The following is a 27,374-nucleotide window of genomic DNA, read 5'->3' on the forward strand; positions in this document are numbered from 1 at the left end:
CTCTTATTGAAGTGGAGAATGCAAAACACTTTCTGCTCAGCGGTTGCTCATCTCCTCACAGACTGAAGGGAGCCGTCTTCTGGTGACAGCCAGAAACTCTGACCCCCTCTTTCACTCTTTCAGTTGGTATGTGATTGGTTCCTAGATGCCTCACGGCTGCAAAAATATGGCGCTTTGAAATCGGATGAATCTTTTTGAATCACCCTTTGTATATGTTGTCATAAATATATACTTAAACTGAGTATGAATGATTGTTACCATGAATTGTCACGGTTCAGGATTTAGTGTTTATTTAGAGGGTTTACAAGGTTGCTTGTGCTTGATTGCATCTCAACAATGTGAACAGGGTCAGCATGGAATGGATGACAAATCTATTGCTGTTGCTACTGTGGTAGCAGCAGTGGACCAGGCACGAAGTCACCAGCCACACTGTGATAATATTGAGCTGTCCAGTGCAGAGGCAACTTGGTCAACTGAACAGTTCTTATCTTTTCAAGAGCAGGTAGTTGAATTGGTTTGTGCACGCCTCCCCCCCACTCCGCTCACCTCCAGCACAAATTTCTTTGTGTATGTCTCTTCTTAATATAACAATAAGTTCCCATTGCTCCCAGTTTGTCACTACTCTTAATTTTCTAATCTAATCTTGGTCAATTCAGTTCTGTACACATTTTTCTCCTCGTGTACATATGTAGGCTATGACTGACCCTGCAAAAAAGATCTTTAGGGATGGCAACATTGAAAACATCAGTGAATTTTCAGACACTGTTGGTGGTGAAACCTCCACTGAGAGAGAACATGTGCACACTGTTGCTAGTGCGATTGATACTAAGAACTTCACTGAACAGTTGGATGACACTGAAAGCAGTGTTGAGCACATGCCCAACGTTGAAAGCATTTTCAAAGAGAAGACCACTTGTAATACATTAATAAGTGAGGATGACTTGGAGGTACTAATGCAGAGTCACTTTATGTGTTGTGTTTGCCTTTTAAACAGTGTTGTAGTTAAAACATTAAATAGAGCTGTATGACTGTTGTGCTGTTGTAAATAGGAGTGGGCAATATGACTTTATTATCATTATTATCATTGCTTTTCTGAGTTTATCATTGATATTTTCAGTACTTAAAAAAATGGTTTGACGAAAAATTTAATTTGCCCAATTTTCCAGTTATCTCAGGTGTAGTTAATCAGCCAGATTTGGAATTTTTCTTTTTTAGTTTAGAACTGGAGCGGTAAGGCTAACATTGCTAACACTAGAACTCAGGAGTCACCCAATTAGCTCAAATCATTCCTGCCAGTGCATCCCCAAAGCTTCTTTCAACCCACTCAAACCACATCCAGGTCTTCAGTAAGGTTGTGCAGACTTGCCAGTGTGGTTTCGAGCACAGCATGACTTAGTGTGAGCCATAAAAATGAACAAAATGTCTCCATTATGGGCAGCCAGATTCTAATGCATTTATGATGGTCATTCTCACAAATACTGATTCTGGATAGGCACTCCTCCTCCTAAAGTGGTTTGTGATACAGACCCTGATGTCTAAAGTGGCAGTCTGCAGTCACACTGTGTCCTAAATCACAACACTAAGTCTTTGCGCCCTTAATGAAGGCCTGGATCTGTTTTGAGCGGGTTGAGAAAGTTTTGTATATCGCTGCTGTTAGAAGAAAACCTTGTGTCTCCATTTTTGTCATTTTTCAGTTTTTGACATAATTTGAAAATGCCTGTTGCCCTTTACATTGTGTGTAAATTTCACAAAGAATGGACCAAAAGAAATGACCCAAAATGACTTGGAGGAAAGTCTGGTTCCATTGACTTGCATTAAAAGTAAAGTATGTTTTTTCCTTGTCCTGTAAAGTTATCATTTTGGAGATTTTCTTACGACAACAGCGATATGTAAGTTTGTAATGTTAGTCTTGCTGCTCCAGTTCTAAAAAGGCATTTTTATATCTGGCTCCACTGGATTGTTTTTGTCTGTTCTACTTTATCAGACATCAGAAAAAATAAATATTGTTGCATACAATGTATCACAAAATTTCCTGAAATATAGTGGTTATATTTTTGCCCTGCTGCCCTCCCCTAATTGCAAACAGTAATGTATTTAAATTTGATATATTGTAAGCTGAGCCATCTTGATGCTTCAAATGTTTGGAAAATATAGGGGTCAGATGTTGAGGTCACTACAGCCATGATGAATCCAACGGAGTTTAATGAGAATGATGAGAGTGATCTTGATGGTGCTCTAGCAGGACAAACAGTAGAAGACAGCATCCCTGACACAGAAATGTGGGCTTTTCTGGATGAGGTAGCAAGGCTAATGTGGTTTTGTGGGCAATTTTCTGTCACTTTTTCACACCTTGGAGAGTTGTTGCCAAATGGCATTGTGGTCACAAGCTGCTCCTGCATTATTTAAGCACCACTGGTCACCACTGTCACTTTTGTTTGAACACTAAGCATGGATTGTATATCACGTTGTTTGAAGGTGTATTGAGTCATTTCAGCAAAACCCAATAACTCACCTGGATATGTCACTCATCAGAGGGTTTTCCATTTCACCATCATTTTAGAACTCACTTTTTACAGTGTTATTGTGCCAAATCGTCATGTCTTATCAATCTTAGCTTCTTGTACTTCAGTCTCCTCAATCAGGGCTTCTTGTGCTTAGGGTGGAAAAAGACCAGGTGCTGTGACTGCAGTGCTTATTCCTGGAGACCAAGGCTATTCACACGGCCGTATGCATGCTGAGGGTGATCGTGTTGAAGAAAGATTCTTAGAACATGAGTTAAACCAGCAAGTCAAACTAAGTGTGGGGCAGCAGGCCGCTTCTAAAACAATGAGAACGAAGGCTGTGCACATGCCCACTGCTACACATGCAACCACCACGGACCATATCTCTCAGGTTAGAGGGCATCTTGAGAAGTAATATGTTGTATTTTAGTTCTATATATGTATATATAGTAGGGCTGGGCAATATGACAATATATATCGTAATTCTGATTAATTATGTTACAATACAATGCAGTATGCTTTTCTGAACATATTGTGCATATTGTCAGTACTTAGTCCCAAATTTAGTCCCAGTTAGCTGGATTTAGTGCAATGCATTTTGTCAAATTTTGAATAAAAATCATTGTGATCACAGTTTTTAACAGTATTTTTAAAGATGTAGCACTACTGTTCTTTTTTCTCTTTTCCAACTGATTAGATGTCTGAAAAAATAAATATCATGGCATTGTGAATCGTGAAAATTTCTCGAAATATCGTTATATTATATTTTTGCCATATCGCCCACCTCTAATACGTAGCAATTCCAAATGTATATTTACCCTGTGGATTTCTCTAGATTCAAAGAACTAAAGAGATTGCATCCCAGGTGGATACTGGCCTTGCCCCATCACCAGTTCCACATTTCACAGTTTCTAAAGTTACTGTTCCTAAACCAGATCATAGCCATGAGGTAAGCATGGGTGGTATCAAGCTCAGCTCAAATATCTTACAGTACACGTAAACAATTTACAGTATTTAAACAAAGTATTGACAGTAGCTTTTAATAATAAGCAGATTGCAATTATTTAATATAATGAACATCCTAAACGTCTAATGACGTGATACCAGATTTTGTCCCCTCATTCAGATTGTTAGTGTGGCTCAGTTTAGGGTGCTGTATTTTAAGTAAACATGAGATGGATGGGCACAAATGCTGGCCACTCAATTCGGAGATAACATGCCATGTGATGGTCTTAAAATAGAACGACATGCTGAGAGGTGATAAGCATAGGTCACCGCTTACCCTTTATCTTCTGAAGCATTAATTATCCTTTGATTGAACTATTTTTTAAATTGAAAATGATATATAAAGTCATGTGTCATTTAATATGCTAAATTATAATACTGTGCAGAAGTCAGAGACCACCATTCATGTATTTATTTAATTTTCAGTCAAAGCAATTAAGTACAAGTTGTTCATTTTTCAACATCAGGAAAAAAAGCAGAAAACATATACTTAACAGTAAATTATACAAACGTGTCGACCAATAAATATAATACCAGTTTTTTCAGTATTTAGTGTATCTACCTTTTGCCTTTATTGCAGCTTTTTTAAAGTTTCACATTCTTTTCAGTTATTCAGAGAAATCTGCAGGGATATTTTTCCTCTCCTCCAAAGTTCAGTCTTGGTTGAAGTTTCTGCTTCTCACAATCAAAGGAATCCTGAATACATTCAGTAATGTTGAGGTCTGGACTCACTGGGGGTGGTAAAGTCCATTGTTCTAAGAATACCAGCAGCGTCTTTGGTTGATTTGCAAATGTGCTTCCTTTGTTACAAATTTCCTTTTCTCAGTGAGGTTCTTCTTGACAGCTACCCATCCTTTCAGACCCATAGCACTGAGTCGTCTTCTCACAGTGGAAGGATGGACAGAAACACCTGTGGATGTTTTCAGATCTGAAGCAGCTTGATTTTCTCCTCTCTCAAAGATGAAAGCTTTAAGTGCTGTTTATCTGATGGGGGCAGTTTTGGTGTCCACCAGGTCTTCCAGGTGGTTGTTAGGAGCCCCATTCTTTGACTTTACCTTGTCTTATGCGAGTGGATTATTTTATAGCTAATCTCCTGAAAAATGTTGTATCTTGTACTCTATGGCCATTATGACATTAAAAAAATAAAAATAAAAATGAAGAGTGGTCTCTGACTTTATAGCTCATACATCTAGTTGGAACTTTAGAAAACTTGTATGTTTATTTTCTTGATCTCATTAGCAAAATGCACTTTCAATGTGAACTGATTTAACCATTTTCTTAGATTAAATTATTACTTAAACGTGTCTTTTTGCTTCATGGTGTTAACGCTGCTCTCCTTGGGTTGGTCAGGTTTCAATAGCAGGCTCTGCTATTGCCACCCTGCAGAAAGAGCTGTCCTCTACCTCCACAGCTCAAAAGATCATCAAGTCCGTCAAGCCGCCGTCTTATGAGATTGTGGAGATGAAAGTGACTCAAGAGCCATCCCATCCTCCCTTTAGAGACCATACTGAGAGTTATCAGTCCATTTATGACCACCATGTACAGAAGGATATAGGCACTTCATTTACAGGGGGGTTGGCACAATCATATGGCAGTTGGGATGCACAGGTTCGTTGTGTGGGCTTGGTCATTATAACTAACTTACCTAACAGCAAAGCTTCATTTGAGTGGTTCAAGTGGTCGCTCTTGCTTCACTTCTGAGTCCTCTCCCTTACAGATCTCCCCTGCTCCACCAAGGAATCGTGCTTTCTTACTTCTTACTCTTACCCATCAATCATTGCTGTACTGAAAAATATTTGCTGCTTCTTTTCCTTCTCATCTCTTCAAAATCTTCTTCATCATGGCTTGAGGGATTGGTAACCTGAGGGAGGGCAGAGGGGTTGGGGGGCAAAGCAGCCAGTCCATATTTTTGGTTTATTCTGGCTTGAAATCAGAGGTAATCTATCTACAGCTCTACAGTAGAGAATTGAGCAAAAAAGGACAAAAAATGTGGAGTGACTGTGAGTCCATAAGATTTGGGAATCCTGGGTTAAGTTCTTGCATCAGTTTTAACACTGTGATATTTTGCAGGTGGTAGAGGCTGCAGTGATCCCTTCGCATACACAAGAGCAAGTGATGCCACCAACTATTGTTGCTGTATGTATACAGTTTAAATGCATTTTTAAACCTCTTGGCTCAATGTGTGCTATATAGCTTGTTTGTTTTTTTCTTTGATCTTATTAACACAATGAGAAATACATAATTTATAAAAGGCTATACATTCATACTTATAACCATTTTTAAAAGGCTGTATATACATTGCATTACTTTGCTGTTTATTGTCTTGAAAAAACAGCTTAATCCCCTTTCTGTTATTCAGGGATTGAAGAACTTGACCGTTACTGAGGGAGAGTCTGTGACTCTGGAGTGCCAGATCTCAGGCCACCCCACACCTGGCATTATGTGGTTCAGAGAAGACTACAGGATTGAGAGCTCCATTGACTTCCAGATCACATACGAGAATAACTTTGCCCGCTTAGTGATCCGTGAGGCCTTTGCTGAGGATAGTGGCCGTTTCACTTGCACCGCCACCAGTGAGGCTGGAACAATCAGCACCTCTTGTTACCTTCTTGTCAAAGGTATGAATTACATGATATATCACATCATAGGCTGGAGGTTTTTGCAAACAGAAATTAATTATTTCTTTTTTTACAGTGTCTGAGGAAATTGAGAGCAGGGAAGATTTGACTGCTGTCTCAGAACACATTGAAATATCCGCCCATGAAAGACAGTGAGTGAACAATTTTTTGTGTTATTTTTACTCACAGTGCTTACTTCTTTCTTTGTTGTGCTTTATGTGCAGAACGTAATGCAGAACCGTTCACTTTGTGTAATGAATTTAAATTCACTGGTATCAAAATATCGTTTCAGCATTGAAGCCAGAGAGGAGACTATGTCAGAAGTGAGTGCTGTGTCAGAGTCTGTGGAAGCTGGAGCAGCTGTGGCTCCTTTCTTTGTGAAAAAGCCCACTGTGCAGAAACTGGTAGAAGGTGGCAGTGTTGTCTTTGAGTGTCAGATTGGAGGCAGCCCCAAACCCCACATCTACTGGAAGAAGAGTGGAGTTCCACTAACCACTGGATATAGGTATTTTTCAGCAGAATAAATAAAATGTTGGTAGCACTGGTAGCAAAATCTTTGAAACCTAAATTGTAATACTTTGCCGTTTTTTTTTCGATGCACCAGATATAGAGTTGCATACAAAAAGGAGACAGGACAATGCAAACTGGAGATCTCCATGACATTCCCTGATGATGCTGGAGAGTATACAGTCTTTGCCAGGAATCAGCTTGGAGAGGTATCTGCCTCAGCCATGCTGCTTGATGAAGGTTGGTCATACCTACATTGTAAGATCACATACATGGGTCAAAGACAAATAAGGCTTCTTATTAAGAAGAATATAATGTACATTTTCATTTAAAGCTTTAAGTCTCTAACCACCTCCACTCAGCCTGCTATTTTAGTTAACTTTTAATTTGGTTTTGTTATGTTCTAGTTATTGTTTTACAGTTATTATATATATATTTTGTATTTTAGTCATAGTTTTACATTTTCTGATACTTTGTTTCTTATTTAATTTAATCTGATTTTGTCTTTTATTTGTACAATTCTAATAATTTAGTTGATCTTTTTACTATTATTATTATTATTATTATTAATAATAATAATAATAATAAGAAGAAGAAGAAGAAGATATGTTTTTATAGTCTAGTTTTTTCAATCCCCGATTTCTGTACTGGCTCGGCTACATTGTATATGAAGGTCACCCTCAATGTATTCCGAGTTTAAATAAAGGTTAATCGATTGATTGATTGTATCTGCAAGAAACTATTGCATTTAGTGATATATTTTTTATAGCTTTTCATTAATAATTTTAAGCAGAATCAATAAGAAAAGATTGCACAACCGCACATTAATAAAAATATTGTAGTTTAAAGTTTTTTTAGCACTACTGAACAAATTTATAAACTAGTCTTTGTAATTGGACACCCATAAAGACCTTCATTTACTCAAGGACAAAATTACCCTTTTTAGTAGTTTACTTAAAATGCATATGTGTTGGATGGTTGCACCACCAGACATTTTAGAATTTGTAATGAAATTAATTTTAGTTTCATGCACTGAAAAAGTAAAATTGTGATATCATGTATTTTGTTATGTCATTGACCCTCATAAATACAAAATGTCTTTCCATAAATCAATCAAATATAAAATAATGTTACAATGTTTTTTTTTTTTAATTACAGAGACATATGAAGCTTATCTAAAGGAACAGGAAATGACATACAAGACCGAAGTGACCACTATACTGGAGCAGCAGCCCAGAGTGGCAGATATGCCACCTGTAGTTGTAAGTGAAACTGAAAAAGAGCAAATACTCATTCAGAGGAGGATGGCACAGCAGGCACAAATGATGCGGTCCTTCACTTCTGAGCAAGTATGTAAACCTAAGGCTGTCTCCTCATTTCAAACAAAGCTCTTTATTTTTTAGGATTATGCCTAAATGTGTTATTTTGTTCCACAGGAGTTTCAAATATCTACTGCAGAGCAGAGGTTTGTCTATGAGATTGAGTTACGTCTTCTTAAGATTACATACCAGGAACTGTTGATTGAGGATGGGGAGCAGATGGATGTGAGCATTTCTGAACACGAGGCTGTGTCCCCAGTCTTCAACATTCCTGTGAAGAATTACAGACTCAGGGAAGGAATGAGTGCCACTTTCCACTTCAAAATGACAGGAACTCCACTTCCTAAGGTAGATCACTCACACACACACACACGCAAACACACGCATATATATATCCTTGTTTCTTTGTTCATTGTCCTTTTTATCAGCTCCACTTACTATATAGGTGCACTTTGTAGTTCTACAGTTACAGACTGTAGTCCATCTGTTTCTCTGTATGCTTTATTAGCCCCCTTTCACCCTGTTCTTCAGTGGTCAGGACCCCCATGGACACTCACAGAGCAGGTACTATTTGGGTGGTGGATCATTCTCAGCACTGCAGTAACACTGACGTGGTGGCGGCGTGTTAGTGTGTGTTGCGCTGGTCTGAGTGGATCAAACACAGCAGTGCTGCTGGGGTTTTAAACACCTCAGTGTCACTGCTGGACTGAGAATAGTCCACCAACCAAAAAAAAAAGCAGCAGATGAGCTATTGTCTCTGACTTTACATCTACTAGGTCGACTGACGAGGTAGGAGTGTCAGATAGAGTGGACTGTCAGTGGACACGGTGTTTAAAAACTCCAGCAGCACTGCTGTGTCTGATCCACTTGTACCAGCGCAACATACACTAACACACCAGCACCAGGTCAGTGTTACTGCAGTGCTGAGAATGATCCACCACCCAAATAGTACCTGCTCTGTGAGGGTCCATGGGGGGTCCTGACCACTGAAGAACAGGGTAAAAGGGGGCTCACAAAGTATGCAGAGAAACAAATGGACTACAGTCTGTAACTGTAGAACTACAAAGTGCTCCTATATAGTAAGTGGAGCTGATAAAATGGACAATGAGCGTAGAAACAAGGAGGTGGTCATAATGTTATGCCTGATCGGTGTATACATATATAAAAATATATACCCTTTATTACATTTATATACTCTCTACACCCATGTTCTTCTTTTTTCAATGTCACAATTTACAGATTGCCTGGTACAAAGATGGCAAGCGTATCAAGCATGGAGATCATTATCAGATTGAGGTTCTTCAGGATGGTAGAGCCAGTCTGCGCCTTCCTGTGGTGCTCCCAGAAGATGAGGGTGTCTATACTGCTTTGATCAGCAACATGAAGGGTAATGCTGTCAGCTCTGGGAAGCTGTATGTAGATCAAGCTATTCCACAGACACAGCCCCCTCAGTCAGAAGCAGTTCAGAGAATCAGGTATGTTTTGTTTGATGATTGACTTCATATTACTTCTGTAGAAAAGCATACTGAACTTTTAAGATATAAGTATCATTTCACATCCATGTGAGTGAATGTGATATGCAAAATGTTATGTAGATGATGATGCTCTCACTGATGAATTGTGCTTGTAATACATTCTAGGTCCACATCACCACGCTCCACAAGTCGTTCCCCTGGACGTTCACCTGCTCGTAGGCTGGATGAGACTGATGAAGCCCAGCTTGAGAGGCTTTATAAGCCTGTATTTGTCACAAAGCCATCATCGGTTAGGTGCTCTGAGGGTCAAACTGCAAGATTTGATCTAAAAGTTGTTGGTAGACCCATGCCTGACACTTTCTGGTTCCATAATGGTAAGTGGAAATACCCTAGAATTGTTGGAGTGGGTTAGAAGCATCATTTGTTTTTAATTCTGATTTTTTGCGTTAACACATTTTTCTTTATATTAGGACAACAAGTGGTTAATGACTACACCCACAAGATTGTGGTGAAGGAAGATGGAACACAGTCCTTGATTGTGGTTCCTGCCATGCCTCATGATTCTGGAGAATGGACAGTCGTTGCTCAGAACAGAGCTGGAAAAACCTCAGTTTCTATGACTCTCACTGTAGAAGGTGTGCTGGAAATTAGTTTATGTTAGTTTATATTAGTTGGATAGCATCCAAGTATTAGTAATGAGTTGCTGACCAAATGTTCTGAAAATTAAATGTTTTTTTTTCATGTTAATTTTTAGCAAAAGAAAACTTGGTGAGGCCTCAGTTTGTTGAGAAACTGAAGAACATCAGCGTTAAGGAGGGCAGTTTGGTAGAGTTGGCTGTTAAAGCAATCGGAAACCCCCTTCCCGACATTGTCTGGCTGAAGAACAGTGATATTATCTCACCACACAAACACCCAAATATCAAGTGAGTACTTGCTCTGGCAGTAGATACTGTTACGATAAGGCAGATATATTGCCTTAAAGTATAATAAAATGGAAGAGGTAATGATGACCTGTTTTGACAATCAATCTGCTACAACTGAAATTATGTTTGTATTTTAGGATTGAGGGTGGCAAGGGAGAGGGTCATTTTAAGATCCCCCAGAGTTCTGGTTCTGATAGTGCCTGGTATACAGCCACAGCTATAAACAAAGCTGGCCGAGATACCACACGCTGCAGAGTCAACGTCGAGGTAGAGGCAGTGGAGCCTCAGCCAGAGAGAAAACTCATCATTCCTAAAGGAACTTACAAGGCTAAGGAAATTGCTGCACCGGAGTTGGAGCCCCTGCATCTCCGCTATGGTCAGGAACAATGGGAGGAGGGTGACCTTTACGACAAAGAGAAGCAGCAGAAGCCTCACTTCAAAAAGAAATTGACTTCAGTCAGACTTAAGCAGTTTGGCCCTGTGCACTTTGATTGTAGACTAACCCCTATTGGTGACCCCACAATGATTGTTGAGTGGTTGCACGATGGCAAGCCCCTGGCAGCTGCTAACAGACTACGCATGGTCAATGAGTTTGGTTACTGCAGCCTTGACTATGAAGCCGCTTATGCCAGAGACAGTGGTGTTATTACCTGCAGAGCCACCAACAAGTTTGGTGTTGACCAGACCTCTGCTACCCTTATCGTGAAAGATGAGAAGAGTCTTGTTGAGGAAAGCCAGTTACCAGAGGGTAGGAGGGGACTGAGAATAGATGAAATTGAGCGCATTGCTCATGAGGGTGGTCCTTCAGGAGTTACAGGAGATGACACAACAGAAAAAATGAAACCTGAGATCGTTTTGCTTCCGGAGCCAGTAAGAGTACAGGAGGGGGAAAATGCTAAATTCCGCTGCAGAGTGACTGGCTATCCGACACCCAAGGTCAACTGGTACCTCAATGGACAGCTTATTCGCAAGAGCAAAAGATTCAGGCTACAGTATGATGGTATTCACTACTTGGAGATCATGGATAGCAAATCCTATGACTCTGGTGATGTCAAGGTTGTGGCAGAGAACCCTGAAGGTGCAGTCGAGCATGTTGTGAAGTTTGAGATTAAGCAGAGGGAGGACTTCCGCACTGTTCTGCGTCGAGCACCAGAAATTAAGGCTCCTGCACCTGTGGTTCAAGAGCATGGCAGAGTATCCTTTGAGGTTGTTAAACCTGAGAAGCCCACAGAACCATCAAAAGAGGCCAAAGAGGTGGTGAAACTGAGGAAAACCGAGAGGGTAATTCATGAGAAATTAACAGAGGAAACCGAAGAGCTGAGAAGCAAATTTAAACGCAGGACTCAGGAGGGCTACTATGAAGCAATCACTGCAGTTGAACTCAAGTCCCGGAAAAAGGATGAGTCCTATGAAGACATGCTTAGGAAGAGGAAGGAAGAACTCCTTCATCATACCAAAGAACTGACTGAGGCTGAAAAGAAAAAAGAAGAGGAGCGAAAAGTCACCGCTCCCAAATTCAAACCAGAGAAAGTAGTGCTTTCACCAAGTATGGAAGCTCCAAAAATTCTGGAACGTATCCAGAGTCAGACAGTTGCTCTCGGCGATGAAGTGCGCTTCCGTTGCAGAGTGGTTGGTAGACCAGATCCAGAGTGCCAGTGGTTCAAGAATGGAGTTTTGATGGAGAAATCAAACCATATTTACTGGCATTGGCCTGAGGACCATGTCTGTGAACTGGTCATTAAAGATGTGTCTGCTGAAGATTCAGCTAGCATCATGATCAAAGCCATGAATGTTGCAGGAGAGACCTCAAGCCATGCATTCTTGCTGGTTCAAGGTAAAAACCTTTTACCACTTTTGAGTATAAAACAAAAGAATGTGCCTGAAATGAACTGTCAGTGTAATTTCTTTCTGTCTTTCTTACTTTCTTTTTTTCTTTATCTCCATTATTCCTTTCAGCAAAACAAGTCATTTCATTTACTCAAGTACTAGAAGACCAAAGTGCCAAAGAGAAGGACACCATGGTGACCTTTGAATGTGAGACTAATGAGCCTTTTGTCAAGGTCAGATGGCTGAAGAACAATGTAGAGATTTTCTCTGGAGACAAGTACAGAATGCACTCTGACAGAAAGGTGCACTTCCTGTCTGTGCTGATCATTAACATGAGTGACGAGGCAGAGTACAGCTGTGTTGTTGCAGATGACGACCACATTAGAACATCTGCGAGACTTCATGTTGAAGGTAATGGTGTTAAGCAGAAAGCGGTTGCATAAAGTTTGCTGTATATTTAGGAGTCAGTGTTTACTGCTTAAGCTGAAACCATTATGACCTGGGACATTAACAGGTTTTATACTTGTACCGGTTAAATACTTTTACTGGTAATGTTCGGACTTTGCGTCATTCATACATTCAGCTTTTAAACTGTATCTTACTGGGAGGCATGTGTTCATACATGTCCTGAAATGTCCGGTAAACAGGACATAACATCCTCAGCATGAATGGCTAACAGCTGTTTCGTTTCTGAATCATGAACAAAACACACTCCCACAATTTTCAACTTTTTTCTCTTGTGAAAACTTTAAACTCAGCTGTTGAACTAAGTTGTCACCGCAAAGTTCTACTTAGTCAGCTGTAATCTAGATGTTGCTGTATTTCTTGGTAATATATTGGCTTCTTTTCACACATGAGCTGTCCCGGTAGTTACCCAGCAATTGTACTAGGTCTCGTGCAGGTACGCTGACGGGGAAACTTTACTGAGCTTTCCACCCTGGCTCGTGTTCAAAAACAAAACAATTTGTTAAACTAAATTCTCACAGGAATATTTAGCCTCATTCACCAACTGTTCTTAAGAAGACATTTCTTCTTAAAACCCACTTACGCAGTTTTCAAGAAGATTCTGACATTAATTAATGTTTTCTTTTTTTGGGATTTGTATTTAGGTAAGAACAGTATCTACACACTCAAGAACGCAAAGACTATAACAGTTCTGTGGTTTAAGAACACGTCATGAATCTGACGTAGACTTTTTCTTAACACTTTACTCAAGAACACATTTAAGAAGAATTTAATGGTAAATGAGGCCCATTGTACTGAGTTGGCAATATCTAGATGTTGCTGTTTTTCCCGACTGTGTGTTGGCTTCTTTTCACACCTGTGCATTGCTGGGTCAACTTCACCTGGATTTTAAATCCGACTCGCATTCACACTAACCTTACTTGCCAGTAAATACCTGGGTAGAAGTGCATGTCTGAAAGGGGCTATAATTTTACCAGCAGCACAGCCTCCCTTATTGCTAATTTCCTCTGTAGTTGACTTTATGTTGCTGTATATTTCTGTAATGTTGATAATTCACTGTTATTTGTCGCATAGGTGCCCCACTTGAAATTTTGAAAAACCTTGAGAACACAGAAGTACCTGAGACATACGCTGGAGAGTTTGAATGTGTCTTATCCCGTGAGGATGCTGAGGGCACTTGGTACTTTGAGAACAAAGAGATCACTCCAAGTTTGAAATATGTCATATCCTCACGCCGTGGTCGCCACAGCCTGTCTGTAAAAGATGTGAAGAAAGAAGACCAAGGCAAATACACCTTCAAAGTGGACGATCTAAAGACCAGTGCCTCCTTGAAGATGAAATGTTAGTATACCTAAAGGATATAAGGGATTAAGAACCATATTTCTAGTATCAAAGACTTTTTGTTTCTGTATTTTGCATAACAATCTCCATCATGGTTTCATTGGTAATATTTATATCTAAGACACCTTGAGTGATTCTTGTCAATTTCTGTTCACTGTAGTGCGTCCAGTTACCCTGCTTCAAGGCCTCTCTGACCTGACAATCTGTGAAGGTGATATCGCCCAACTGGAGGTGCGATTCTCTCAGGAGAATGTGGAAGGAACTTGGCTTAAAAATGGCCTGGCCATTTCTGCCACAGATCGAATTCACATAGTGATTGACAAGCTGACCCATAAGCTTCTCATTGAAGATGCTAATAAAGATGACGCTGGGGTGTATTCCTTCACTGTTCCGACCCAAGACATTTCCACCTCTGGAAAGCTTGTTGTTCAGAGTAAGCTTTTTCAGTGTCTAGTCGCTATCCTTGATTGATGTTCGTTCACATTCAATAGATGTGTGAGTAATTGAATTAATTATTCTTTTACTTTTATAGCTATTGACTTCTTGGCACCATTAAAGGACATCTCTTCAGTCGAGGGCACAAAGTCTGTCTTTGAGGCCAAGATCACTGCGGCTGATGTTAGCTCAGTGAAATGGTACCACAATGACAAACTTCTGACACCCAGCGACAGAGTGCAAATGGTTGCCAAGGGATCCAAACAACGTCTAGTATTGAATAGGACCTATGCTTCTGATGAAGGACAGTATAAGATGATTGTGGGTAGAGTTGACTCATCATGCAGGCTGACAGTTGAAGGTAGGTTCTGTATAGGTGTATATGGTCAATAGGTTGTAATAAGAATCATATTGTGCATTTGTAGTAATATCTTTATTTAGATATTAATTTATTATTGTTAATCAATTCATTTATTATATCTATTTATTATACACATAAAATAAATGTAAATATATTTATTTATGTATTAAATAAAAAATAGAGATATTAAATTGTGTATTTGTGCTTTTCAGGAATCAGCATCGTAAAGCACATGGAGGACTGTGTTTGTACTGAGACCCAGAATGTCACCTTTGAGGTTGAAGTATCTCACCCTGGTATTGATGCTCTTTGGACTTTTAAGAATCAACCTCTTAAAGCTAGTTCCAAGTACAAAATTGAGGCTAAGGGCACCCGTTATAGCCTCACTGTCATCAATGCCATGAAGGACGAGGAGGGCATGTACACATTTGCTGCTGGAGAGAAGACGTCCAGTGCAAATCTTGTTGTTTCAGGTATATGAACATTCACAGTATATTTTACAAGATGTTATAGGCCCCTGTAAGTTCTTCTGGTAATATATTCTTATAGTACTGAGTATGGTATGGTTTATTATGTTTTAGGGTTGGGGTTTATTTGAGATCATTGTTGTTTCTCTCCACTAGGTGGTGCCATAAGCAGACCCCTGCAAGATTTGACAGTAGCGGAGTCCCAGACTGCTGAGCTGGAATGTGAAGTGGCCAACCCCACTGCTCAGGGAAAGTGGTTTAAGGATGGACAGCATGTTGACATCGGTGACAATGTCAGGTGTGAAGAGATAGGCACCGTAAGACGCCTTGTCATTGCCATCACAAGGCCACAGGATATTGGAGAGTACACCTACCAGGTGGCAAACTCCAAGACATCAGCCAACCTGAGGGTTGAAGGTACATTCTGCATACTTTATTACTTTACTTTATGTTAATTATATTTGTTTCCATCTTCTGGTTGTGATAATCAAACATCATTCTTTCATAGCTGTTAAGATCAAGAAGACCATCAAGAACCAAACTGTCACAGAAACACAGGAGGCAGTGTTCAGTCTTGAACTTACCCATTTGGATGTAAAGGGGTCCCAGTGGATCAAGAACGGAGTGGAGATTGTCCCAAGTGACAAATATGAGATCACAGTAGATGGCATGATTCACACCCTGAAAATCAAGAATTGCAACACCCAAGATGAATCAGTTTACGGATTCAAACTTGGAAAGCTCTCCGCTAATGCCAGACTTAATGTTGAGAGTAAGTGTTTGATATATGAAATATACAATATTTTTAGCATAAATGTATCTCAAATTTAAACTTTAACTTTTTGATTTCTCTTGTAGCAATCAAAATAGTGAAGAAGCCTAAGGATGTTACATCACTGTTGGGCGCCACTGCCTCCTTTGAGCTGAGCCTCTCCCATGATGGCATTCCAGTTAAATGGATGTTCAAGAACCAAGAGCTGAAGCCAAGTGCTAATATAAAGATTCTCTCAGAGAGGAAAGCCCATAAGCTGGTCATTCAGAGTGTGGAAGATAACATGGCAGGAGAATACATTGCCATGGTTGGACATTTGCAATGCGGCACACACCTCCATGTTGAATGTAAGTACAGAGACATGCTTTTTTCCACATTGTACTGTAGTAGTAGTAGACATTCTCAGGAATTAAGGCATGTGTTGAATTCTAATGTTCATATTACATTCAATCTAGCTTTGAAGGTTACTAAGCCCATGAAGAACATAGAGGTTCCAGAGACCCAGGTGGCCACATTTGAGTGTGAAGTCTCACATTTCAACGTCCCATCCACCTGGTTGAAAGATGGAGTTGAGATTGAGATGAGTGAGAAGTTCAGCATCGTGGTGCAGGGCAAGGTCCACCAACTCAAGATCATGAACACCAGCAGAGATGATGCCGCAGAGTACTCCTTTGTGTGTGGAAATGACAGAGTCTCTGCCACTCTGACCGTTAGCCGTAAGTCACTTCTGAGTTTCCTTTGTGGCTGTTGCCTCTTTACCGAAATGAGAAAATAACATATACATGCATCTCTTCCAATTTTTCAGCCATTCTGATCACCTCCATGCTCAAAGACCTCAATGCCCAAGAGAAGGACACCATTACATTTGAGGTGACTGTCAACTATGAGGGCATCACCTACAAATGGCTGAAGAATGGCGTGGAGATCCGATCCACTGACAGATGCCAGATCCGTTCTAAACAGCTCACTCACACTCTCAGCATCCGTAACGTGCACTTCGGTGATAGCGCAGAGTATAAGTTTGTGGCTGGATCTGCTGAGACGTCAGCCAAGCTGTTTGTTGAGGGTAAGTTTCTATTTATTCTCTACAGTCAAGTTTGTGTAACTGACTTCTCATTTCATTGTGTTGATGTATCTCCTGTTCTGTTCTTCAGCTCGCGTCATTGAGTTCACAAAGCACATCAAAGACATCAAGGTCACTGAGAAGAAGAAGGCCATTTTTGAATGTGAGCTCTCTGAGCCTAATGTTCAAGTCACATGGATGAAAGATGGGCAGGAACTGGAGTTATCTGACAGGTCTGATTTTTCCACCAAACCACATTAGGTGAAGGATCATACATTTCTTTTAAAAATGATGCTCACAAGATATAATTTCCCAATATTTCAGGTTCAAAGCTACCACAGACAAATACATACAGCGCTTGATGATCCAGACCACACGTATGTCCGATGCTGGCGAGTACTCTGTGGTTGCCGGCTCAAGCATGTCTAAGGCTCACCTCACGGTTGAGGGCAAGGATGTTCACATCTCTGAGCCTGCAGAAAAGGACATCACTGTAATTTTCTTACTCTCTTCACTTCCACAGTGTTACATTACGTGAAACTTGTATGATCGTTTTACTCACAACTGTTTCCTCTCAAACCAGGTGGTTGAGAAGCAGAGAGCCACATTTGAGTTTGAAGTCAGTGAGGATGAAATCGAAGGCCGCTGGCTAAGAAATGGAGCTGAGATTCAATTCTCTGTTGAGAAACGCTTCAACTATGTCACTATTAGAAAGCTGCATCGCTTGACAATCACTGAAACTTACAGGAATGATTCTGGGGAATACACATTTATTGCCGGAAAGAACAGGAGCACAGTGAATCTACATGTCAACAGTGAGTGCTTTTATTCAGTGGTCGAGCTTTGTTTAGTAAAGTGCGTGAAGCATTTAGTAAAGCAAATCATTTTCTTTTGCATGTGTCATTTTGAATCTGTGGTGAAATATGCTATTCTTTGCTTTAAACTTGACATAAATATAAATTCATTTTTTTATTATTAAGTCCCCGAGCCTCCTCAGATCGTCAGACACATGGAGCCTTTGTCTGTTGAAGCTGGCAAACCTGCACGCTTCTCTGTGGAGGTGACTGGCATCCCACAGCCCCAGGTCACCTGGTATAAGAACTCTCAGGCACTGTCCTCTGGATTCAAGTGCAAGTTCCACAGAGAGGGAAACGAATACACTCTGCTGCTCATTGAGGTTTTCCCAGAAGATGCAGCTCAGTACACTTGTGAGGCTAGCAATGACTATGGTCAAGCCACCAGCTCCGCTGTACTCAATGTGGAAGGTAAGTTTTGAAAAAACAGAATAAAGTAATAAGTTCAGTAGTTCAGTATAGATTTCTAACATTTTTTCCTTTTAATCAGTTCCGGAAGTGGTTTCTCCAGATGCTGCAGTTCCACTGTCCCCGCCTGTGATAATATCTTCTATACATGATGCCTTTGTTGAGGAGGGAGATTCTGCAAGATTCCAGTGCCGTGTGTCTGGAGAGGGTAAGTCTCAGTACTGTAAAAACTTTAATTTGAGACATTTTTAATGCACATTGATTAGTGATCAGTTAAATATAAACTATATAAAAATAAATAATCTCCCTTCTCTTCTTTTTGTAGATCTGACGGTTACTTGGTACTGCAAAGATAAGGAGATTAAGCAGTCTGACATTTTCAAAATGTCTCAGTATGATGATTGCCTACAGCTGGATATTGCTAGAGCATATGCTGAGAATGAAGGGGAATACTCTTGTGTTGCCCGCAATTCCTCAGGGATGGTCTCTTGTTCTGCAGTTCTGAGAGTAAATGGTCAGTTTTTGTTTTTTTTTCCACAACTTAATCTGTGTGGTTATAAATTTAAATTTTTGTCTTACTCATACATACTGGTTGCTTAATGATTCAACTACTGTCTATTCTTCGGTCGTGCCATAATTGGATGTGTATTACGGTATCACGTTTTCTATTAATGTGTTTGTGTTGAATGAGGCACTTACTTATTCACCAGTAAGATAGTTTTAACAACATTGGTTTAACCTCTCAGTGTGTTATTTAGTGGCTTAAATTAACTCAAGACTTCATATTCGGTAACCACTATGAAACGAATATGCAAGTCATGTAGTTATGAGTGTGAGGAACTGAAGAATGGGCCCACATATGAACCCAAAGTTAAGGGGTTAACTTTAGATCATGCATATCTCTCTGTATGACTATGAAGATAAGACCCTAATCTTTTTTCCTTGCCCCTTTGCTAAACCTATTTTTTCCCACAACTTATAGATGATTAATTTCCCACGGTGCGATCATAGATGACAAACTACTAGATAACATTTACACGTTGTAATGAATTACTCGTTTCAAGCATTTTCGAACATTCAAAATATATTTATACCAAGCCCCATTTTCGAACGAATGAAGAGCTTTCTCTCTTATAGTGATTAGGAAAAAAACTGAAAAACTTGAAAGGAGATTTGACTTTGCTTATCAATCTTTGTTCACGGACTGCGACACCTCACCTTTCCAACTCCACCAACCCCACACTACTCTAACTGCCTCTACAGAATCAAATGAACACTATAAAACCTTGAGATTGACATAATTGTCTTATTTTATTTTTTTATCGCTCAGATCTTGGTGTGAAAACCGTAAATAGTGTGTCAAGCACTGGAGTATCTCTTTCGGAGAGGGTTACTTCACACACCCTGATTGAGACTCATTCTTCTTCCTCTGTTCAAACTTTTGAAATGGTATCTGCTATGCAAACATCTACAACATCTGTAAAAAGCTTTGATGTCCAGCTGCAAATGACCTCTGTGGAAGAATGTCTCAAGAGTCCTGCTTTGATCCTGAAAATGAATGATTTGATTGTCAGTCTGGGTGACATTGCTCAGTTTAACTGCTCCTTTGATGGGCAGCCTCTTACAGAAATTGTATGGGACCATAACGGAAGGATGCTTACAGATACAGAGAGAGTGCAGTGTATGCACCATGGAGAGGTCTTGTCTCTCGTCATACTGAATGTGCAACTTGCGGACCAGGGGAATTACTGCTGTACCGTTAAAAATAGAATTGGTGAAAATCGAACATCTGCACGGCTCACAGTAGAAGGTGGTTACAGGTTTCTTTTTTCTCTTTGATGTCCATTCCATCCCATCTTGCTTAAGGCTGGTATTTAATTTAAACAGTGAATATTTTCCATGTTGCTGTAACAAATTGTAATTTACAATGTAATATTTAATGTAATTAATTTTAATCCTGTAAATAGGTTAAGCTTTCACAAGCCTGGCATAACACCATCCTCCCATCACACTAACTCTTTGAACAATGCTAAAATACCCTCTTACTTACGAATAATCCCTAATAAATCTCCCTAACTTTATTCTCACTCAGCCAAGGAAGCAACCCCCCAAGCAGAAACCCCCATCCCTTCTGATTCTGTCAGTAAATCTTCTAAAAGTGAAACTGGGTCCAGTACAAAGGCCTTTGATCAAGAAAAACAGGAGTCCATACAGAATGTCGGACCGCTTCATCCCTCCTCCCTGAAAGCAAAGTGGCTAATATGCCCACATCACTTACCTGATGTTGTACCATTGGTGGAGTATGATATGTATGAAGCAGTTGAGCCAGAGTTCCTTGTGGAACCCCTTGTTTTGCCCCCAAAAATCCTTGCCAAGCAAAAACACAATGGGTCTCTTTACTGTGCAGTCAAAGGAATCCCCTCACCCTATGTGGTTTGGCTACATAACCACTTGATTGCTGAAGAGTCAAGGTCATACTCTCTGAAACATGATGGGCCCTTGTGCTGCTTAAATGTAATGAATGTTGGTCCCAGGCAAGGAGGCATTTACACATGCAAAATTATCAGTGCTGCAGGAGATAATGCGTGCAGCACCCAACTCAGAGAGAAGACAGGTTTGCAATTGCATGCTTTCGTCCTTATCATAGTTTTTCTTATCTTGTAGTTCTGGCTTCAGACATAAATTCATTTCCAGTATTCTCTCATGCCACATGTATAAAACAAAATGTGACATCTCTCAAAAAAATCAACAGAAGGAAAATGATCTCTCTGTAGGGAGTTGTGACTATGTTGGACATCCTTCAAGGATGTTCTTTAGGGGAGATGTGGTCCATTTTCATATGTTTTAAGCAGAAAATGGATCTAAATCAGTATGTAATGTGAGAACCATCATATTTACACTCAAAGCACAGAAATATGCTTTCCAGACTCTTATTTATTTTTTATTTTTTTCCACAGTGCCAAAGGTGGAAGAGGAATCCTCACATGTGGAGGAAACCAGAGGTAAACTACTTCTACAAAGTATGGGTCTGTTAATATTAATAATATATGATTTTTGCTGACTGGTAATTAGATCAGACACATTACAGTGACATATGTATCTTGCAAGAAATATTTTTAACTGCAAAAAACTGGTCATAAATTTAGGCGTGACATTTCTTTTTCCCCCAGTATAAATACATATGTAATACATAAAAATTTACTTTTTGTGCTCAGCTTTTTCTAGCTTGGCTGTGTCTACTGAAGAGGACTCTTACACAACAAGCCTTCTCATAAAAGAAAAAGGCAAAACCTTTGAACTTGAGCCAGAATCTAAATTGTATTCCGAGTCAATAGAGAGACGTATAGAAAAGCCAGTTTTTGTAACCAAACTCTCCCCAGCAATTGCAACTGTTGGAAACACTGCTAAATTTACTGTAATCATATCTGGATTTCCAAAACCTTTTGTTCAGTGGTATCACAATGGTCAGGTAATAACCTCTTCATCTGTTTATACATTTGTCCAAGAGAATGAAGAATATACTCTGGTGATAAGCGACATTAAAAAGGAATTAGAGGGAGAGTACTCCTGTACTGCAAGCAACAGACTTGGCAAATCAACCTGTACCTCTTATCTTCATGTTAAAGTGAAGGACACAAAGAAAGTGGAACAACCCATTACACAACCACCATATTTCACCAGAGCAATTGAGTCTGTACAGTGCACAGTTGGAGGCAGCGCAGTCTTTGAATATGAAGTTACAGGGGCTCCACTCCCTAGTGTTCAGTGGTTCAGAGGAAGCTATCATATTCAGCCTAGTAAATATTGTAGCATTGTCAGTAATGTGGATGGGTCTGGCTTCATAAAGATAACAGACATTCAGCAAAGCGACAGTGGTCTCTACTCATGCAGGGCATCCAACCTGCTTGGAGAAGCCTCTTGCAGTGCTGAACTAGTTGTCCTCCTTGATACGGTCTCTGCAATTCAAAAGCAAGAGCAGGTCATTACACAGAAAACTTATAAGACATCTGTTTATGAACAAGCCACCGAGTCCCACTTGTACAGTGTAAGTCTTTCTGGACAGGCCAGAGCTAGTCGGCAGGAGGGACAGCAGATAATTCACACCACAGAAGATAGGCAAACTGTAGCAAACGAATATGTAGGTACTCTGAGTGAGTTAAATATTTCATCTGCAACTATGCACATGGAGCAGTTAATTCGTCAAGCTGCACTTCTGCAGTCTCACGAGACGCAAGAGAGAGAAAGTGTTACTCCGATCCAGCCACTGCCCACTGTGGCAACACCTTTGAAACAGCTCCATGTGGCTGCGGTGACCTCTGCTGTTCAAGAACGCCAAGGCTTCACAGAGCAACACTTTGATCGTATCAAAAGTCCAGAGGTCTTAGAGCTTGAGCTCACTGAGGAACAGCCCTCAAAAGTGCTGTCTGCCGTTTCGGAGAGTATGACACCTCTTACTATCGTGAAAGCTGAATCTTTAACTAGCATAGACGGTGAAAAGACGTGTTCCATTCCAGAACCAAAACATGCCGTCAGTAGTCATCAAGTTGAGACAAAGTTGGTCATCCTAAAGGAAGAATGTAAGAAAATCACATTCCCTGAGGAGGAGAAATGTTTCAGGATAAAAGAAGGAGTTAAAGTATTACAATCTACAATAACTTCAGAGAACCTCCAGCTTACTGAGGCTCATTCTTCAACGCTACCGTCACTGGAGTGCACAGAATGTCTTGTAGGAAAGGAACAATCCAAACCAATGCATACATCTGTCAGTGAAATAAAACATACTTTTTCAAAAGAAAGTGGTTTTGACATAGATAAACCAGCTGAGGAAGTTGCACAGTTCTCCAAAGACCAAATGTTAAAATTCGCCCCCATTGCCGAAGAAACGCATAAACTTCAGGCAGACAAAACAGCAGCAATAGCAGGTTTAGACAGTGCTGTTTCAGTGCATTCTCAAAGAGAAGAGGATCAGGTGCTTCATTTGCAGGTAATAAGTGACCAAGGTATTCTTTCATCTGAGGGTAGATTTACCAGTGAGAAACCAGAAACAGAGCAAGCTGAATCCAGAAAAAGTCCCATTCTTTTATACACAACATCTGCGCATGAGCAGACAGCTGTTAGTTGTGAGCACCTAGCACAGATTTCTTCCAAAGAGTCCACGGTATCCTTAAAACCATGGGAAGAGGCTCCTGCCAAATTACATCTTCCGTCAGTCCAGTCAGGGACTACTTTATCCAAAGAAGGACTTCTTTCAGTACAAGAGCCTGACCAGCAGATGGTAGTGCAGAGAAAGGAAAAAGCTCGTTTACATGCAGCTACCACAGAAGAGAAAAAAGAACTGACTGCAGATTATTCCAAATATCTTGATGTTTCTGTGACAGGGGTCAAACCGGAACACAGAAAAGAGCCTAAACCTTTGAGCGTGCTTAACGTGATCTCAGAGCCTATGAAGCTCCCGAAGGAAAGTCCTTTTACAGCAGCTGTAAGGGAGCAGCGCGCACTTGTGCAAAAGGAGGAAGGCTGCAATGTTATGTATGCTATGTCAGTGTTGGACACACATACTTTAGAGGAGGGTCATACTGACAGTTTGAAGGTACTGGACAAGTTTTCTTGCAAGGTAAATGTAGAGCCCAGACTACGCGTACAGCCTCTGCATATCGAGGAGAAGGCCATATCCACAGAAAGCTGTGTCACCCTTGAGGCCGCAGAGCAGGATTTCGCGGTTCAAATTCAAGAAGGCCAGTCCCTGAGGCAGTCAGTATTAATGGAAGAGAAGCAAACTTATACAAGTGAAGTATCTCAGGAAATTATCAAACCAGACACATCGATAATAAATATTATCACTCAGCCTACAGGACCTCTTCTAGTGACAGAGTCTCAAGAAAACCAAACCCTTCCAAAGGAATTTACATTTGTGATTTCTGTACCAAAATCACACTCTTTGGATATCAAACAACAGCTGAAAAATGCACTACAGTGTGCCACGGCCCTTGATCAACCATTAATCCTGGCAGATGTGGTCCGCAGCTTAGAAGTTGTGGAAGTGAAGGAGGTCAAGGCACGAAAAGAACCTAAGTACACAATGTTCTCATATCTTATTACAACAACATCTGCCCCGGTAGAAATAACCCTTGCTTTTGAGGGAGAATATCCTCAGACAGCTGATCTCAAAACTGAACTTCAAGCAGCCTTAAACTCCCTTATTTACAAGGAACAACAGGTCCTCACTTCTGAACAGCTTGACGCCATGGCAGTTCTCAGACACCAGAGAGTACAGCTTAGTATGGCTCCCTCAAAAGAGATACTTTCACCTGTGGTAGAGACTGTCCAGTTGACAGAAAATGTGGAAACTTTTACCCCACCAAAACCTCAGTCAGCTGCTTTGAAGACTGAAGCTAAAGATTCTTTACAGTATATAACTGGTCAGGAACAAATTCTTGCACAAGAGTCAACACGTCAGGTGACTCAGATAACCACTGAAAGAAAACTGGACATCCAGAAGTCCATTCAGACTGAAATGAAATCTGTATCAGTACAAGGCTATGAAAGAGATGTAGGTCTTGCAGGCATTACTGCTAGTATGCCAGTGACTCCAATTCCAGTTGAAGAACACACAGAGGTCCTTATTCAGAAAGAAAGGATTGAAGAATTTCTTAAAGAGGACATAACAACAGAAAGGACGTTGAAATATCAGGCTTCGGTCAAGGAACTTTTGTTTGAAATGCCCTTAGAAGATGTTGCAGTGGTGGAGGGTTCTGTGGTTACATTTACTGTTAGAATAAAACATGTGATTAACGTTAGCTGGTTTTTCAATGGTAAATTGATCAAATCTGGCAAAGAGTTCAAATGTTCCAAAGACCATGACACATATACTTTAGTAATCAACAAAGTTATGAAGGAAAAACATGAAGGAGAATACACATGCGAGGCTGTGAATGACGCCGGCAAGGCCTCAACGTCGTCACGGCTCACAGTGGTCTCAAGAGGTTGTATTATGGGGATGTTTTTGTCACTATAAATGAGACATCTAATCATTAACAGTTTTCAATTTAGGAGTAGAAGATTCAGATAATCACTAATTAACCACTAGGTGCCTGTGTCACCAGCATATTCTCACTTCACCTTTTTTGTGAATTTTTTTTTTTTTGGTGGAAATTTGATCACGTGTGGAAACTCTCACCTTCTTCTATCACTTCAACATATAAAATGTTCCCAATATTTCCATGTTCTTTGCTCCATTCATGAAGCATGTGTTGGTACATCATATCACGGTGTGGCTCTTCATCTACTCCTCATGAAAAACAGTTTTCTCTAACATTCACGTCATTTCTTTTTCACAGTCACTTGAGGACTACTACTGTTTTCACCTTATCCATACTACATCCTGCTGACCACAGTCTAGCTCTTTATAAAATCATTGATAAATTTATTAATTGGTGTATTTTGTCTCATGCAATTCAGTGCCACCAGTTTTCAAGCAAAAAATCCAAGACCTCGAAGCCAACGTTGGCAGCCCCGCGAAGTTTGAATGCGAGACCGAAGATGCACCTGACGTGACCTTCAAGTGGTTCAAATCTGACTCTGAGATCAGACAGAGCGACAAGTACAGGATCATCAGCCGCTATACCACATCATCTCTGGAGCTCCTGAATTCAACCAAAGCTGACAGTGGAGAATACACCTGCCGTGCTTCCAACAGGCATGGCAGTGATAGCTGCAGCGCTAACCTGAACGTCACTGGTAAGTTAAATGGGTTTTTATTATTTAAAGCTTTGCTTGTAGAATAGAATGAATATAACTGAAATTCTTAGCTGCTGAACAGTTTTCATTCAAGGTGTTTTTATTCAAGTTGTAGAGATGTCAAAGCTTGTAGTGCATAGATACTGTTAGAACCATAATCTGGCTGATTATTCTGATTTGATAGCTCTTTTATGATTTTGATGAAAGGTGGGTCAGTTGAAGAACTGTCGGTAATGTTTCTATAATGTTTTCGGTAATGTATGTCGGTCATGTTTCTGCTGTCTCCAAATTATTTGTCTTGTCTTCGTGCCACCGCTGTTCCATTAATAGTGCCAGAATGTAAAAGGTGGTGTGTGCTGTCTTCAGGGCTTTGAGTGATATCAAACAACTTCACATGGCAACATTTTGCCTTGATGTTGACAAATAGTCTTTTTGTGCTGCAGGAATATGCAGTGATCTTCAGAATCACAGAATCTCTTTTTTTTGTCAAATCAGAAGTTATTCTCTTCTGTGTTAAACATTTTATAACACTCTTCCTATTTGTCTTTATAACCAAGTCAGAGTAAAAAACTTTCTTTGATGGAAATCATGGAAGTATTGATTTTGTGACAGGATCTTCAATGGCACAAATTTGCATCTCTTCAGGACTTAACTATGGAGTGTCTTTCTGATAAAAACTTGTACACTCTTGAAAATAATGGAACTTCAAGGCCTTTGCAAGGCATGCGTCGAATATGTGGTACAGCCTTGTGCAATTCAGATATCACTGTTGTAGAAGAACCTAAATTTGTAAAAGTTTTTGACATATTAAGTGTAGCTGTGGGCATCTTGAGTGTGTAGTGGATAACTGTGAATATTGTTTGGAGATGGCAAACAACCTAACAATACAGTGGATTATAAACTGTCAGAAATAAATATTAAAATAAGATTGCAAGTTTTGCAAGCCCAGAAGCAAAAGACAAAAGATACTAAACCTGTATTTTCACTAATGATCCTAGAAGCACATATTTTTTCTCAGTTATGACCGAGCAAGGTAAGTACCCGTCATGTTCCATGTTTACAGCATCTTTGTCAAGTACATATGTGTACTGTGGCATATAAAGTCTTTGTGTCATTGTGGTCTGTCGTGAGATTTGAATCACGTGAAAATGGAAAGTTGGGTGTTCTGTCCCCTCTTTCATAAGTTCTAATGTTGTTGTGAATGATATGAGAATAGTGCAAAACTTCTGAGAGAGGTCTTGTGACCTTGGAGATTATGATCATTGTTCTTTCGGGCAGTGAAATTTATTTGCACAT

General features: G+C 40.1%; 2 protein-coding genes across 2 annotated transcripts in view; both read left to right on the forward strand.

The window, feature by feature from the left end:
- Positions 1-27,374, forward strand: part of ttn.1 (titin, tandem duplicate 1) — a 149,224-nt gene that overhangs the window by 7,068 nt on the left and 114,782 nt on the right. Inside the window, exons 8-37 of the mRNA XM_036572854.1 lie at positions 5,577-5,642; positions 5,866-6,124; positions 6,201-6,276; positions 6,417-6,629; positions 6,729-6,871; positions 7,790-7,980; positions 8,068-8,298; positions 9,190-9,425; positions 9,591-9,799; positions 9,896-10,060; positions 10,180-10,348; positions 10,486-12,182; positions 12,305-12,586; positions 13,715-13,981; positions 14,142-14,414; positions 14,514-14,777; positions 14,990-15,250; positions 15,401-15,661; positions 15,753-16,016; positions 16,103-16,363; positions 16,472-16,732; positions 16,822-17,082; positions 17,171-17,312; positions 17,404-17,572; positions 17,663-17,894; positions 18,060-18,344; positions 18,424-18,549; positions 18,667-18,855; positions 21,299-21,343; positions 25,800-26,078. Coding sequence (XP_036428747.1) covers positions 5,577-5,642; positions 5,866-6,124; positions 6,201-6,276; positions 6,417-6,629; positions 6,729-6,871; positions 7,790-7,980; positions 8,068-8,298; positions 9,190-9,425; positions 9,591-9,799; positions 9,896-10,060; positions 10,180-10,348; positions 10,486-12,182; positions 12,305-12,586; positions 13,715-13,981; positions 14,142-14,414; positions 14,514-14,777; positions 14,990-15,250; positions 15,401-15,661; positions 15,753-16,016; positions 16,103-16,363; positions 16,472-16,732; positions 16,822-17,082; positions 17,171-17,312; positions 17,404-17,572; positions 17,663-17,894; positions 18,060-18,344; positions 18,424-18,549; positions 18,667-18,855; positions 21,299-21,343; positions 25,800-26,078 — 7,777 coding nt within the window. The remainder of the gene's footprint in view (positions 1-5,576; positions 5,643-5,865; positions 6,125-6,200; positions 6,277-6,416; positions 6,630-6,728; positions 6,872-7,789; positions 7,981-8,067; positions 8,299-9,189; positions 9,426-9,590; positions 9,800-9,895; positions 10,061-10,179; positions 10,349-10,485; positions 12,183-12,304; positions 12,587-13,714; positions 13,982-14,141; positions 14,415-14,513; positions 14,778-14,989; positions 15,251-15,400; positions 15,662-15,752; positions 16,017-16,102; positions 16,364-16,471; positions 16,733-16,821; positions 17,083-17,170; positions 17,313-17,403; positions 17,573-17,662; positions 17,895-18,059; positions 18,345-18,423; positions 18,550-18,666; positions 18,856-21,298; positions 21,344-25,799; positions 26,079-27,374) is intronic.
- Positions 95-3,895, forward strand: LOC118809505 (titin-like). Its single transcript, XM_036572892.1, has 3 exons — positions 95-502; positions 2,659-2,892; positions 3,337-3,895. Exons 1-3 carry the CDS (start codon positions 248-250, stop codon positions 3,499-3,501), a joined length of 654 nt encoding a protein of 217 aa, XP_036428785.1. The 5' UTR covers positions 95-247; the 3' UTR covers positions 3,502-3,895.

This window comes from Colossoma macropomum, unplaced genomic scaffold, assembly GCF_904425465.1.
Source record: "Colossoma macropomum unplaced genomic scaffold, Colossoma_macropomum, whole genome shotgun sequence".
Lineage (NCBI taxonomy): Eukaryota > Metazoa > Chordata > Actinopteri > Characiformes > Serrasalmidae > Colossoma > Colossoma macropomum.